The sequence below is a fragment of the Schistocerca nitens genome, chromosome 9, assembly GCF_023898315.1.
Source record: "Schistocerca nitens isolate TAMUIC-IGC-003100 chromosome 9, iqSchNite1.1, whole genome shotgun sequence".
NCBI lineage: Eukaryota > Metazoa > Arthropoda > Insecta > Orthoptera > Acrididae > Schistocerca > Schistocerca nitens.
Window position 1 is genome coordinate 399,871,637 of NC_064622.1, and position 16,168 is coordinate 399,887,804.

Here is a 16,168-nt window from a genome sequence, read left to right on the forward strand (position 1 = left end):
GAGTGCAGTATTGCATCCAGATGCAAGGAAAACACTTCAAGCACCTGCTTTAACATGTAGCCCATACGTGAAATATGAACTCATTGCAATGTACAACCCAATAGTAAAGTCTAAATTTCAAATTAATGTGTACTAACTAGGATGATGTTTACGACATCATCATTGGTGGCTTGGAACCATACAGTCATGATTATCTCTCAAGCGGCTCATTTGCAGACCCGTGTTTACTGGGACATTTGGGCTTCTATTATCGTGTACTTTCTGTCGTGTAAATTTGTGCCATCCTTTTTGATACACCCTGTATGCAGTAAGCTAATTCAGAGATGTCTTTGAACTCAAATATACTTAAACATCAACAGTTGTCCAAATGTTGATGGAAAATAATGCTGCATCTAAAACAAAATTTCTGAAATATAGCCTTTGTCCAATTAAGTGTGGGGTTGTGTTTACCGTGAAACAGGACGGTTCCGTCAGACAGGATTCCTGGGAAGTTTGACTTTATGGCATGTCACAGTTTATGCAAAGTGCCTTCATAGCACTGCATACTTATTGTGGTTTCATGACCCAGTAACTCTACGAACAAAGGGCCCCTGCAGTCAAAGGAGTGGGTCACTTTGATATTACTTGAACTTGTGTAAACAGCTTTGGATTTATTTAGTGGGAGAGACATGAGATGTTTCCACTTTTGGTTTTGCCATTTGCCCTCAGGCTTGAAATGGTGGCACCATGTTTCATCTCATGACAATACACGATAGAAATTCAGGAAGTGATTCAGACTTGATAACTTCTGTCTCTCAGTTCTATCTATGATTGAAAATTATTATGTCTCCTTTGTTATTTTAATTCATTAAATGAGAGTGTGCACAGTAGGATGACCTTCCCCTGCCAAAGCTGTGCAAGTGATCTTTGATGATGGTATGCAGGGGAGACATGGCTAATGCTGATCTGAACACAAATTTCCATCTTCTTTGACTGTCACTCTCCTCAGATAAAGCCACCAACCCACCCCAGCAAATCAGTGATAATGGCTCGATGGGCCTGTCCTGGATGTAGTTCCTCCTGTAATAATGTGCGCCCTTCCAAGAATCTCCTCTGCCACTAGTGCACAAACGTAGGGACGTTCGATGCTCACCACACACAGTGGACACGAGGTGACTAATTTCGGGTACTCCATCACCCTCAGCTACCATGTAACCAGCCACCCCTCTCAGCTCTTTCTTGCTCGCCTCCATGTCAACAGCCAGACCCGCACACTACACCTATCTGCCAACAACCATGGCCATAGCCCAACAACTGTACACAACTGTGATGTGGTACTATGCCATTCCCCTACCACAGCAGTGACAGAATCGAAACCTAACAACTTCGGAGCCATGTGTGATGTGCACTGTGTATAATGGCACATAGCAGTATTCGATTTTGTTTTGACTGCCCCTTGTATCTCTATTGCCATTACAAGGAACAGATTTGAAGCTATACATAGATTTCTCTCACATCTCATTTACTCAGCAGTTGATTCATTTGACAAAGTATGTAAGGTAAAGTTACCAATTGATGATTTACATAAAATGTTCATTGAATTTTCTGAAGCTATGGGTTCCACGCTCTCTTCGGATGAGGACATGGAACCATACCACTGGTGGTATTCAATAAAAAAAGTTTATTAGAAAAAAACTGACCAAATTTGGTTTCAAATTTTAGTGCCTTGAAAAGCCAATGGATAATTAGTAAAATTCTCATCTTTCACAGGAATATGGGATAATTCTGAAAGCGAAATGTTAAGCATTTCAGTCACTGAGAAGCTCTGCATCAATTTTGTTCCACAAGGAAGCAAGCAGAATGTTTCTGGACCACTAATACAAGTCTTTGCCTCATCAGTTCCTATGTTACAGCACAATATATTTCTTATTGGTACAATGAAGCAGGACCACAAAAAAATATGCTCCACTTAGAAACCTCATCAAAACTCATACAGGGTTTTCTTTACATAGTACAGATTTTATTTTAAAAATTACTCTTCCTAGCTAGAATGATAAGAGTCAGCTGACGATTGGTGCAGACAGACAAGAAGATGCTTAAAGTCGAACCTATACACAGTGATAGCACTGGAATGGAAAAATTTAGGAAGTGTTTCAGCATTCCGCAGCCAACTACAATTCATCACTCTAAACATGGTTTGGGAGTAGAAGAACCCTTTGACCCATGGTGAGGCCTCTACATAATTCACATCATGTCAAAGAGGTGGTGCTGCTGGTAGTTCTCCAGATTATGGCAAAATGGAGCTTAGGATAAAACGATGATATTGTAGAGAAACTGTTCATCAGGCATTTCTTAATTTTCATCTGAAGAAATACAATGGCATTATTACAGCTCTGAAGACAGGAACACTTAATGCTCTAACGCCGAGATGACTGAGCAATGTATTCTGTGTCAAGGAGCATCTTGTAGTAAATTTGTTTAATTTCATTGTGTGAAGTGCACTGTAGGGTTACAACCTGACAAATGTTTGTATATTTCAAATTAGACTTACAACAATAAAATGCAGTTTTAAAAGAAAAAAGTATTTTCTACATTGGCTAAAATTTACATTTTATTTATTAAAATGTCTCTGTTGTACATGAAATAGTACTAAGTACACTATATACAGTTTCTTACATGTTCACTATTGTACACCACATGACGTATCAAACACAAGGGTAAAAGGCTAAACAAACTGCAGTTTTCATAATAATAATGAATAAAATGTTCATGCACTAACACAAGCTCCTAAATAAAATATTACTCACAACCACTAAAAAAAGTGGGCATTGGGAGTTAAGGTAAACTGAACATAAAGCACACTATTTTCTTAAAAAAATACTATTACTGAACCTTTTTGTTTTGTCTTTATTGGCAATGTACTCTCAGTTGTTTGTTTGTGAGTACTGCAAATGCATAACACCTTTTCATCATTCGTAGAAACAAAGCACAATAATCACAAAACACTTTACAGAAGTTACTGCGAAACATGAACGGTAACTAAGGATTTTTAAACTGTGTGCAGTATAAACTCATAAATCAAAAAATAAAATGTAAAAAGAAATCATATGAAGTTGATAGGAAAATGGGCTTCTAAAATATGCAAAGAAATGATCCACAATGTGAACTACAAGTTTGACTTCCATCTCTGCTGACAATGAAAATAAAAAGCAACTGTCGTCAAAACACTTAAAGACCAGTAATGCAGCAATTACTTTACATAAAATGTTTCACTGATATGCAATACTGTTCTTAAGTATACATTATTTGAAAGATCAAAAAGTATTTTGTATTTATAACATTTACAATATTACCATTCAGTGTGCTTTCCCAATAAAAATATAACACCTGGGGGAAAAACTCCGCTTGCAGAGCACCTGAAAGTGAGGGGAAGTATGAAATGCGCAGCATTTTACAAATGATAGATATAAATGAAGTCATTAGTGTAAAGATGATTAACATAATTACAAACAGATTACAGTAAACCTAATTTCTCAAGCAAGTACTTAATAGCATTGAGAGAATTGTCCAATTGGCTTAAATTGGTTGCTCTTTTGTTCACAGATGAATGACTAGCTGGACACAGTCTTCTACTAGCACTGTAATTAACGTTAACTGAGCCACCACTAACAGGACCTTGTCTTCTACTAGCACTGTATGTCTTCTTGGCACATCCACCACTAACGGGCCATTTCCTTTCACTAGTATTGCTTGTCTTGCTGGTAGAACCACCACAGGCAGAAGATGGTCTGCGTGAATTAATTTTCTTTTGCTCTTGATAATAGAAATTAAAAAGTCTCTTTGTGTTTATGGACTGAGGATTTCCATGAATCACCTGCAAATGAAATTAAATCATGACAACCATGTGGTCAGCAATACATTAAATACAGTAGTTAAGGAAACTATTTATGGCTCTACCAACAAAACTGGTATCAAACCAAACACAATAATTAAACAATGAAAAATGCAGGATGGAATGTAACAATATTATGAAAAGGAAAGTCGCCAATCACCATACAGCAGAGAAGCTGGGTCGCAGATAGACACAACAAAAAGACTGTTACAACATAAGGTTTCGGCCAACAGGACCTTTGTCAAAAATAGATCCATCTCTCTCTCTCTCTCTCTCTCTCTCTCTCTCTCTCTCTCTCTCTCTCACACACACACACACACACACACACACACACACACACACAGACTGCAGCCTCTGGCAGCTGTGTGACTTCACCTGACAGAGGCTGCAGAGAGAGAGAGAGAGAGAGAGAGAGAGAGAGAGAGTGCGTGTGTGTGTTTTCAACAAAGGCCTTGCTGGCCGAAAGCTTATATTGTGACAGCAGGGTGTATACGCAGACAAGGAAAAAAAATTCCCAGGTTTCTCCCGGTTAAAAATACACTTTCTCCCAGGTGGAAAGTTTTTCCCTGTTAATTGACAGTATACTTTCTCTCGGAACTGTATAACTTATCAATCCTTTGAATGGTTATGGTTTTATACATGGGCGTAGAATTTCCCAGCACTTTAGAAACTTTGTGGCAACCACAAGTGTTGCGTGCAAGCTTCACTCTCACCTGGCAGTCAACTGGTCATCACACTGGCAGCCACCTCGCCGAGTGCTCCCTGTCACCACTCGACACGCCTCTAATGATGTCAGTGGCAGCTCTCCTCCCCACCAACCTGAAGCACAGAGCCCTCCAGCTGGGAGTATATGACGTGCTCCCCTGCCTCAGAACTGGCATGTTAATTCTGCAAGCAACCAACCGTGGCCCATCTCGATTCCGACCACTGCCCTCCGTGCAGCACCAGCTACCAGCACAACAGCTGCTGTTTTCACAGTTCTAGCCACCCTGCCAATACCTCACATAACACAGCTGGTCTCTGCCGGTACCACGAGCACTTTGGCCCAGACGCTGTGAGTTCTGTTCTTAGTATCAAATGCCAACAGCTGCCAGTATTATGCATGCCCAGCTGTTGTTCAGTCTCCCAGCTCTGCCATGCCATGCCTAATCAACACACACTCCGGGTTGTCTACCTTCCCACAGTGGCTCCTACAGGATCCCACTATAAGCCTCACCCAATCTCCTGACCAGTAGCAAATAACTTAGCCATCGCCACCTGTCACACAAATCGTCATGTACTCGACCTCAGCCTGCAACAGGATCTCCCCAGCAGCTTCACCATTCCACTGTCACTGACCTCATTATCAGAGTAGACTTCACTGGACACTACCGCCTGATCGCTGACGTTGCCAGCCAATGCGTCATTGACAGCAATCTGAGAGTGACTGCATTAGTCGCTTTGCTGTTTTCTTCCGCATGAAGCAGGTGGTGTATTCCGGTCCATATCCTGACCACCTCACCAAATTTCCTATTTGACACATCTGTCATGCCTTAGGTAGTTTGTCATTTAACTGCCACTACATTACCACCATCCCCGAACCACCCAACTTTTGCCGGCCACAGCCACTGCCACCACACAAACTTAAGATCACCAAGGCCGAGCTTGACAAGCTGAATGCCACCAGCCTGTTGCATCCTTTGAAGAGCCCATAAGCTTCCACCCTTCAACCTGCCAAGAAGGATGGTTCCCGGCACCCAGCGATTGATTACCATAAGCTAAAGGCTCGTACTATCTCCGACAGGTACATGGTGACGCTGCTACACAACTACAACAATTTGCTGGCTGGGGCTGCAATTTTTAGCACAATCTACTGTGTCAAGGCTTTCACTCAGATTCAAGTTGCAGCCAAAGACATCCAGAAAATTGCCGTCACCATTACATTCGGGCTCTACGAGAATGCCTTCAAGACCTATGGTCTCCATAATGCTGCCACAATGTAGCAATGTTTCTTGGACAGCATCTTGTGAAGGGACACGATGAGCACCTCCGCAGTATTTCTGTACACTTCCAGAATGTCAGAATCAACAGCAATACAGCAAACTGTGTTCTTGATGCCAGTGAAGTGGTATTTCTGGGCTATACCACCTCCACAGTCAGCTCACGTCCCCTGCTAGCCTGCTAGCCAAGGGGCAAGCTATCCTCGAATTCCCACACCCAGAGACATTCAAGGATCTCTGCTGCTTCCTTGGCATGTTAAACTACTTCCATACCATCTGAGGAATGCTGTTGCTACGCAGCAGCTACTCACCAACATCTTTCATGGTGGCAAAACAAACCTGGTGCCATGGGCATTGCGAATGGGAGACGACTTCTCTGCTGCCAAGTGTGACTTAGTGGACTTTACCCTGCTTGTCCACCCTCAATACCACCACCACGCTTGTCGTCAAGGTCAACACCATACAGATGGTCACTGACGCTATCCTGCAGCAGCACACCAGTGACACCTGGCAGCCATTTGCTTTCTTCTCCAGCAAACTCTCTGATGCTCAACAGTGATGGCGTGCATATGGCAGAGAGCACCTTGCCATCTACAAGGTAATCAAATACTGTTCACTGCCGATGGACACGTGTCACTTCACGGTCTTCACTGACCACAAGTTTATAATGTTTGCCCTTGTAGTGCTCCCTACATCAATTCCAATAGCGGTCATTCATCTCCGAATTTACTACTGACATACATCATGCCACCAGAACTGATGTCATCGCTGACTGCCACCACCCCACCAGCACCATCAAGTCTTCCCTGGACTACGAGGCACTTAGCACCACCCTCATCCATGACCAGGACGCTCCCAACTATGCATGTACATCGCTTCTGGACTCTGTCCTCAATGTACATCAGCTCCCAGCTCAAACAACAACACATCCTCAGGCTCACTGTGCCCGCTTATGCATGTTTCCTTCTGCAAGGCTGTATTTGACCAGTTACACAAATTGATCCAGTCATGCTTGTGTGTGCCCGCAGCTCTGGTGACACGGCATTTCATGTGGCCAGGTATCAAGAGGGACTGCAGGACTGGGTCCACATCGGTTTCACCTACCAGCGTGCCAAGGTCTGCCATCGTGTACATGACCCCATCTTCACCTTCCCAGACATCGGATATCACTACAGCCATGAGTACATAATCAGCCAAATGCCATCCTCTGATGGCTGCCGCTATCTCCATGGTTGACAGATCCAGCTGCTGGCCTGAAGTAACGACAATACTCAACATCATTCTTCTCACTGTATCTGCTGCCTTCGTCTCCACATGGATTGCACATTTCAGCTGCCCACACTATATCAGTAAGTACTGTGGACTCCAAATTATATCTGCCCTTTTTCATGCACTAAAGACCTCTGCAGGACTGACCTTCACCTGACATCCAGCCACCTATGACATGGTGTAATGGTACCACCATATCTTGCAGGTTGCCCTTGCCTGCCACAATTAGAGGTCAACTGTTGTCCTGCCTCTGGAACTCTTTCTCTCATGTAAACCCAGAAGACTGACTCTGAGACATCTGCCACTGACCTTGTTTACAGCTAACTACTTGCTGCACTAGGCGACTTTCTAGTGTCCATCCACCTGCCCACAGATATCATCTCTGAATTTGTCACCAGCTTACAGGACTGCTTGGCTTTCCTCTGGCCCACTCCTCCCCAGAGCCATGGAGAATGTAGAACATTCACTGGCAGCACCCCTTCTCCACAACACACCTACCAGCACATTTCAATTAATAGGATGAAGCCCACCTATATACTGCCCAATGCCACACCACTCGACCTGACTACCATCTTTCCCAAAGCTTTGCAGACATATGCTGCTTACAATACCATTGCTTCCAATGGAGCCACCACAAACATTGCAACAAGCACCCTTGCTGCCGAAGACCCTGGGTTTCCTGCCTACCATACTACATACAAGAACACCGTGAGAAATCCACCATGTTATGCAAGCACCACCCTCAACCCACTGGCCACTGACAACATAGGTATCAGCGCCCTCAGCATGCAGGATGCTCACACCACTGCCCATCTATCACTGCTGCTCTTAGTTCGCTATGGGCATCTGGTAAGGCAGTGGTTTTCTTCCCCTGTGCACCTACTTCCATCTCCAGGTGCAAACCCTGCTGTGCCACTGGATGCCTGCTTACTATGGTCACTGGCTACTTGCAATAGCTCAGTCCCTAGTGAGGCCTCTGCCGACCAAGCCTCACTCAGTCTTCTCCTGCTCCTTGCTCTGTCAACATCATCTAATCTGTGTTCACATCATAATGGACACACCAAGTGGTGACACTTATTATGGAATTCAAGATGATGCTTGCTTTCTTGCCACTGAGATGAGAACTCACCCTTGCTCAGATATGGAGTTCAAGACATCCGCATCGTCTCTATGCCTGCTACGCAGCCGGACATGTAAATCAATGTCTCATTGGTTGGTTGGTTTTTTGGGAGTATCTTAATGTATCAAGCCAGGAGTAAGGATACAAGAAGCAAATCTTGGGAAGCCTGATTGTAATCTAGATACAATACAACAGACATGAACGCAAGAAGAAGTAACAGAAGAGTGAGTAAGGTGGGCACTTTGGGCAGCCTGAATGCAGTTGAGGGTCCCCAGAGCCTGGTATGTAGTGGAAGACACACCCTCTGCATCCAACCAGCACTACCTCACCCTCTATTACCCCAAGAAAACGAGTAGCACATACAAGATGATAAAATTTTTGGACAGGCAATACATTAAGAACACCAAATAGAAAAGAATAAAGAGAATAAAAAGGTGGGAAGCATGAGGAGCCCAGGATGGCCCATCGAGCAATGGCCACCATAGGTCCCCTGGGCCAGAGCAGGTGAGGTGTGCCCCTCCAAGCCCTCAGGCAGTCATTGAGCCCAAAGTGCCCCATCTCACAGAGATGAGTAGAAACCACCTTTGTGGGTGAAACATTAAACCTGGTCAGCCACTCTGGCATCATCCACTAGCACCAGAGGTAGCGTCAGGAAGTTTACGATACCACCACAAAGAAGCCAAACTTGGACAGTCTAGCAGTATCTGGGACCATATCAGGTCAGTACTACATTGGCAGTGAGTCCTCATGTTGGAGAATGTCGCTATAGGTCAGCCAAGAGTGACCAAAGTGAAGCTGTCAAACAATGGTGGATTCCCTGTGATAAGCATGAAGGGAGTACTGCCATATGTTCCTGGCCTCTTTTACTGCCCTCAGTTTGTCTGGGGAGTCCAGGACAGACCACTCCGAGTTCCAGGCCTCCAATAACTGGTTGTGCAGAGTCAAGCAAAGGTCCAGTCCTGGGACCACCATTTCTGAGGTCAGCATCCTCGGAGTCGACTTTGCCAACTGGATGCCATGTTCATTCCCTGAGATCCCAATGTGTCCAGTGGTCCAAACAAAGATGAATGGCCATCCAGCTTGATTGAGGTCAGAAAGAAGATTTTGGATAGTCATGACTAATGGGTGACGAGGGTAGCACCGGTCTATAGCCTGAAGGCTGCTCAGGGACTTATTGCAGATTAGAAGCATCTTGCCGGTGTGAGGAGGAGCATGGCTAAGAGCTCGTTTGATGGACACCAATTCAGCAGTGAAGACACTGCATCCATTCAGCAGGGAGCATAGTTCACTGCTACTTGCATGTGTGCATGCAAAACCGCTTTGTGCAGGAGCCATCAGTGTATACCACTTCCAAACATGGAAATGCTTCAAGGGCAGCCAGGAACAAGCAGCAGAAAACCATGGGGTCAACTGAATCTTTCAACCCAAAGGATAGATCTAAACAGATCCGAAGCTGGGGTACATGCCATGGGGATGTGCACTATTGCTTCCTGATAAGAGGCAACAGTTTGGATTTCAGAGCAGAAACACTGACGCTGAACTGAAAGTGTGACCCCAGTTCTTGGTCTGTTGCTGGAGGTCAATCTCCCTACAAGGAAAAAAGACAGGGTAGTTTGGATGCTTCGAGGGTTGTGAACATGTACAAAACAATTGAATAGCCACTGCTGGTACCTGTTTCACAGTAGAAGGGTCCACCCTCAACAATTAGGCTTTCACAAGGTTTGTGCAAAAGGCACCTGTGGCTACTAGACGGACTCCCCAATGGTGTATTTGGTTCTAGAGACGCTATGCTGAACCATTCGCCAGACTCCCACAATCAAGATGGGACTGGGACAGGGTCAGGGCTTTATAAAGCCACAGACGGATTGTGCAGTCTGCACACCAGCTAGTATTATTGAGGCAGCAAGGTGTATTAAGGTGTAGCCAGCACTTTTGCTTAAGTTGGCCAAGATGGGGAAGCCCCATCCTCCAGTCACTGAAGACCCGTCTCAAAAAGCAGTATGCCTCCACCATATTGAGCAACTGGTCATCAAGGTAAAATCCTGGTTGTAGATGAACAGTATGACGTCAACAGAAGAACATGATGTGACCCTTGATCGCTGAAAACCAAAAACCATGGGTGAGGGCCCATGACTGTGCCTTTTGAATGGTGCCCTGCAGTCGGTGTTCAGTGACACCCACACTAGAGGAGCAATCGTAAAAGCAAAAACTTCAACACATAAGGAGGGTGATACTGAACAACCTATAGCTGCTGCTAGACCATTGATGGCCACTAAAAAGAGAGGGGCACTCAATACAGAGCCAAATTGAGCCTGGAAAGTACTGTGAGACAAGGAGTTCTGGACAAAAATCTGAAGGAGGCCCAAGAGACTCCGCTTGGGTAAAGCAACAAGGATGTGGTGTCGCCATGTGGTGTCACAAGCCTTTTGCAGGTCAAAGAAGACAACTATGAAGTGTTAACAAAAGTCAAAAGCTATCCAGATGGCAGACTTCAAGCAAATCTGTCAACAGTGGAATTGCCTTGTCGAAAATCAGCCTGCGACAGAGCCAAAAGGCCCCGAGACACAATGATCCAACACAGCTGCTGGTTCACCATGCCTTTAATCAACTTACAGAGAACATCGGTGAGACTAACTGGGCAATACCGATCCATCTTCAGGTGGTTCTCACCAAGTTTTTCAGGACAGGGATGATGATGCTTGCTTTCTTGCCACTGAGATGAGAACTCACCCTTGCTCAGATATGATTGAAGATGTAAGAAGATGATGCTGACAATCTGCCGATAGGTGTTTGAACATTTGGTCGTAGAAGTGGTCTGGCCCTAGGGCTGTTATCAGAACGATGGTCTAGGGCACTGAAGAATTCCCACTCATTGAATGGGAGCATTATATGGCTCCAGGTGGTTTGTAGTGAAGGATAAGCGCATTCAGTTCAACCGCTATTTGAGGACACAGAAGGTAGGATGATAGTTCTCAGATGCAAAGGCTTCAGCATAATGCAGAGCAAAATGTTCGGTAACCATGCCTGAGTCAGTAAAGCCAGAGCTCTCAAGGACATACCAGGTACACCTGCGGGGGACTGGTAGCAGTAGAGGGTCTGAGTTTCACCCAAACATGCAACATAGAGGTACATGGTCCAATGGCTGATATGTATTGCTCCCAGCATTCTTGCTTCTGTCGTTTTATTATGTGATGGACCTGAGTATGGAGCCACTTGAAGGCAATGAGGTGCACCATCGATGGATGCTGCTTATGGCATTGGAGAGCCCACCTGCGATCTCTTATGGGCTCGCCGATTTCTTAGGTCTACCAAGGTACTATCTTTTAATGGGTGCACCCCGGGAATCACTAAGTCGGCTGGTAACAATGGTTGCTGTTGTACTCTGAACAAGTGGGTCAATTACCTCCATTTATGGGGAAGTAAGAACAGGGGAATTGAAAGTATTGAGATAACATATGGGTGGGTGCTATGGGTAGTGACACTGAGGGGGGGCAGGAATATCGGGAAATGGTCACTACCACAAAGGCCGTCATTGAGCTCCAGTGGATGGATGGAAGATCAGGACTGCAAATAGAATGATAAATGAGCGAGTAAGTTCCATGTGCCACACTGAAATGTGTGGGGGCATCAGTATTCATGAGACAAAAAGGTCAAGATCTGCCAGCAAGTTTTTGATATTTTTACCACAGCCAGTAACCGTGGTCCCACCCCGCAAAGGGTTGTAAGCATTGAAGTCCCTGAGAATTAGGAATGGTAGGAGGAGCTGTAAGAACAATGCAACACTTCACAATTTGGAGGGAGGTAAATCTTACATATAGTACGATCCTCAAATGCCCTTACCTGAACACCCAAAGCCATTGAAGTTGTATCAACAGGCACAAGTTCGTTATATACAGAGTCCCGTACAAATGTGCAAACTTCATCCAACACTGTATCACATTCGTTGTGATTCTTAAAATGTACCCAGTAGCCACAAAGGGCAGGGGTCCATGTTGCTGGAACCCCAGTTTACTGAAGGTCAATGCAGAAAGCTGGGAGATGTCATATTGGAGGAATTTCCTGCACGATCCACATTTCTGAATTATTTTGAGAAGTGTTGGCAGGTTGAACCCACCAACTGGGAACATGTCTCTATTAATGAAAAGGTGTAGAATGTACCAGAAGTGAATGGAAGACAAGGGTGCTACATTTGATATCTGGTATAAGCAGTGTCTGCACCAGAAAGACTATATGATTGAAAGGGATAGTGCAAGTATAGGCTTGCAGCACAGGAAGGCAATGTGAAGGCTAGGGCACCCTAATAGCCGAGCATGTACCTGCAAAGGAGGAGTGTGCCCCTTGGGAGAACTATGTTTGACACTGTATCTCTAATCAGATGTGATTAATTCCGCATCTTGTCTTGTAAATTGCCAGTGTTGTGCTGGTGATACCCGGGGACAAAGTTGCGACTTCACTCAATGTAATTATTTCTCCTGTGTTGTGCCTTTGTCTTGTGCCATCACATAAGCACGTGGCTCCTGTCAGCATTTGTAAATTTCAAGACAGTTTCATGTTTTGTAGAAGAACTGTCATTGAACAAATGTGTTTCTTCACTGCATGTGGACATTGTTCTTAGTACAGTGCCCACCATGTCTTGTTTTACTATTTCAAACTTTTAAGGTGGGTTGGGGAAACATTCCTACAAAACCATCCCAGACATGCAGTTCAAAACATGTATCAGGTCTCATCTGCATTGGTTCTTGTTCAGTGGTAATGAATAAAAAAGAAGACTATATACCAATATAATCACAACTTCTGATGCAGCTTCACTTATTTATTTGATTTTACTATTATTTTCAGACAATTCTGCAAATGTGTTCTGCTTTCATTACCCCCTTTTCATGGAGTTCTCTACAGTAGTCTATCCTCTACACGACTAACTCTGCATAACTACCGAATTTACAGTTATTTGTACCTACATATTATAGTCAAGCCTTGATCTTCCTCTACAAAATGTCCCCCCCCTCCCCCTCCTTTTCCTTCAATTACCACATTGATGATTCCTTGATGCCTCATGGCATCTCCAATCAACTGATCTCTTGTGTTAGTCCAGTTGTGCAACATTTCTTTTCTCCTGAATTTAATTCAGTACTTCCCCATTAGTCAGCTGATCTAGATACCTGATCTTCAGGATTCCTCTGCAGAACAACATTGCAAAAGCTTTGATTCACTTCTTGTCAAAACTGCTTATCTTTTTCCTGCTATTACTGGGAAACTAAGGACTAGAACACATCATTATGCATCTTATTCCACCTCCACTACGCCATTAATCCAAGTTTCCCATGAAAAGAAGGCCAGATTATTTCAGAATATCGGCATTTTTTATTTGTTTATGTTCTCTGTAATCAAAAATGTATAAGAACATGTCACTGCTGATCAATTTGATCCCTGAGAACTTGTCACTGAGTGAAGGAAGAGTGAGTTCAAAACTGCAAAGAACAAATTCAGACAATATCTTTCCCCACACTATTGTTAAGATGTTATTCTAAACAGGAGAAAAAGCTACACAGTAAAACCTCTTTTTAGCTAATGTCCAGGGATACAATCTTCCCCTTAAACGAGGTGTTTCCTTAAACAGGAGTTTAGCTTAAGTATGCTGAAGAAGTGACATTTTCAGGATTAGAGACTTTTAGGCCATATACTGTAAGATGCCTACTCCTTATTCATATCTATCACAGCCAAGTTTCTTCCTAAAACCAGCTGTGCTGATATAACCACAGCGATCATATCAACGTTTATGCTACACAGCTTAGAGTGGACATCCTACTCCCAATGAACATGCACCTGAAGACTAAATATGGGACCGTGTACCAAGCAGTAAATGCCTTATCAAGACCACCACACTTGCTGTTAGAAATCTTCACACTCAGTTAGCTATAACAAATGTGAAAAGGTTTCGCAAGAAGGCACTTACTTCCTAAAACTCAAAGGTTTACTGGCTCTAGTACAAGGCACAATACACGTTCTTAATGTTTTTACGCACGCATACTGATGTTCAGTCCTATTTCAGCTTGTTATTACTTTTCTGAGGTAATCATTCCTCCTAACGATCTTTGTTAACAACTCAGTTCTAATAATGGTGAGTTCTCAATTCCGTCCATGAACACTGCAACATTTAACGGATTTATCAAACTTCTCATAGCAAATGACCATGTATTGTCCAATAACATCTGACATTCAGCCACAACTCCCCACTACTCCTTGCCTTTTGTGCTACACATGTCAGCTGATACCAAACCAATCTTCTCAATCACTGGGATTTCACTTGGTGGCAGTGCTGCAGCACTAGGATGCTACGTGTAAGGTACAGATAATTATCTCAAAGACTAACTACATCTGTAACCTTACAATAGATAGTATTCGACTATCATGAGCTCATGGACTTGGCCCTAATATGTATTAGTCCCACAGATTTTTCATGGAATTCTGATGATACAGTAGGGTTCTGGTAATTCAAGCTAATTGGGGCTGAGGCTACCTTGAAGTACAAAAACCTCAGATAATATGGAAACATCCTTAAATAAAATGAATAAATATTAAATGAGCACAATAATGATTAAAAAGTAACTATAAAGCAATATAGTACATATCTGTGTTGTATGTACATATATCGGCACACATTTCTAAGTTGCAAAAATACAAGCTACATTTTAAAGAAATTGTCCGTAGTCTTCCTTTTTTAAAAATAGAACCTCTCTTTTAATAGCAACGTCGCACCCTGTTGTAAGAAGCATGGTGTCAGTTGAAGTAGCTTCTGCTTGATGCTCAATATAATGCAATGCCACATCAAGTGCTGCCAAACCCTCGGTGTTAGTGATCACTGGTACAATTTCTTCAGGAAATTGCATATTGTCACTGACTTCAGTGGGTTCACTAACCATTTCAACAATTGCAAGATCAATTACTTCAAACTGTTGATCACATCCATTCTGAAACATCACTTGCATTTGCAGTTTCACATCCAGAAAGCTTTTTCATCAGTTCTGGCAACAGTAGGTCATCTTCAACACTACTGGAGGTATCAGTTTCATTCCATAAAATCTGGTTCCAAGACCGTTTTAGTATCTCTGCCTTTATTTCAGACCATGAATCGACTATCCAGTAAACTGTATCTTTTATTGTAGATTTTTTTTCTCAAGTATTGTACAACATCTTGGTCCACAGGCTGTATTAAACTTGCCATGTTAGAGGTAAGTACAATATGCAAATATTGTCACATTGTAATTCTTCCTCATCAGTGTATGAACCAGTGTTGCCAAGTGTAAAGATTGCTTTCGAAAGTAAGCACTCTTTCTTTAGGTATCTTTTGGTCTCTGGAACAAAATCTTCAAAAAACTATTTCTTAAAAATATTTCTCTATACAAGCAGATTTTTGGTGGAAACATGTAACAAGCAGTGCAGAAGCAGTGATATTTTTTAAACTTCTACGCTTAGCAGACTTCCCTATTACAATCAATTTCTGTTTATGCTCTCCATTTGCATTCTTTGCGGAAAGAATTGTTAACCTCACTTTAAAGTTTTGTAGTTCAGAGTGGCCTTTTCTTCTTTTGAGGCTAGAGTTTTAGACGGAAGCATTTTATAATTTAGCCCTGCTTCTTCACAGATACACAGTTGATAAGTAGTACCATTTTCTTCTTGTACAATTTTTCTTATTTTCTCACCAAATTGCATAACAGTTTGAGAAGCCACACAAAGTTTTCCACCACAAATTTCAAGCTGCCTTACACCGTATCCCTTTTCCACCTATCCAACCATCCTGAACTTCCAGATCGTCCTCACTTTCCTTTAACTCATTTCTAAAAAGTACTTCTTGTATACTAGGCCCTGAAATTGGAGTTTCTTCTCGTCTTTGTTGACTACACCAAACTAACAAAGCTTCACTCAATCTTG

General features: G+C 43.1%; 1 protein-coding gene across 1 annotated transcript in view; it reads right to left on the reverse strand.

Moving 5' to 3' along the window:
- Positions 1 to 2,582: 2,582 nt before the first annotated feature.
- The window catches only part of LOC126203363 (protein abnormal spindle-like), a 153,228-nt gene continuing 139,642 nt past the window's right edge, over positions 2,583 to 16,168 (reverse strand). The window contains exon 16 of the mRNA XM_049937660.1: positions 2,583 to 3,853. Within this exon, the coding sequence (XP_049793617.1) occupies positions 3,494 to 3,853 (360 nt within the window). The 3' untranslated portion in view covers positions 2,583 to 3,493. The remainder of the gene's footprint in view (positions 3,854 to 16,168) is intronic.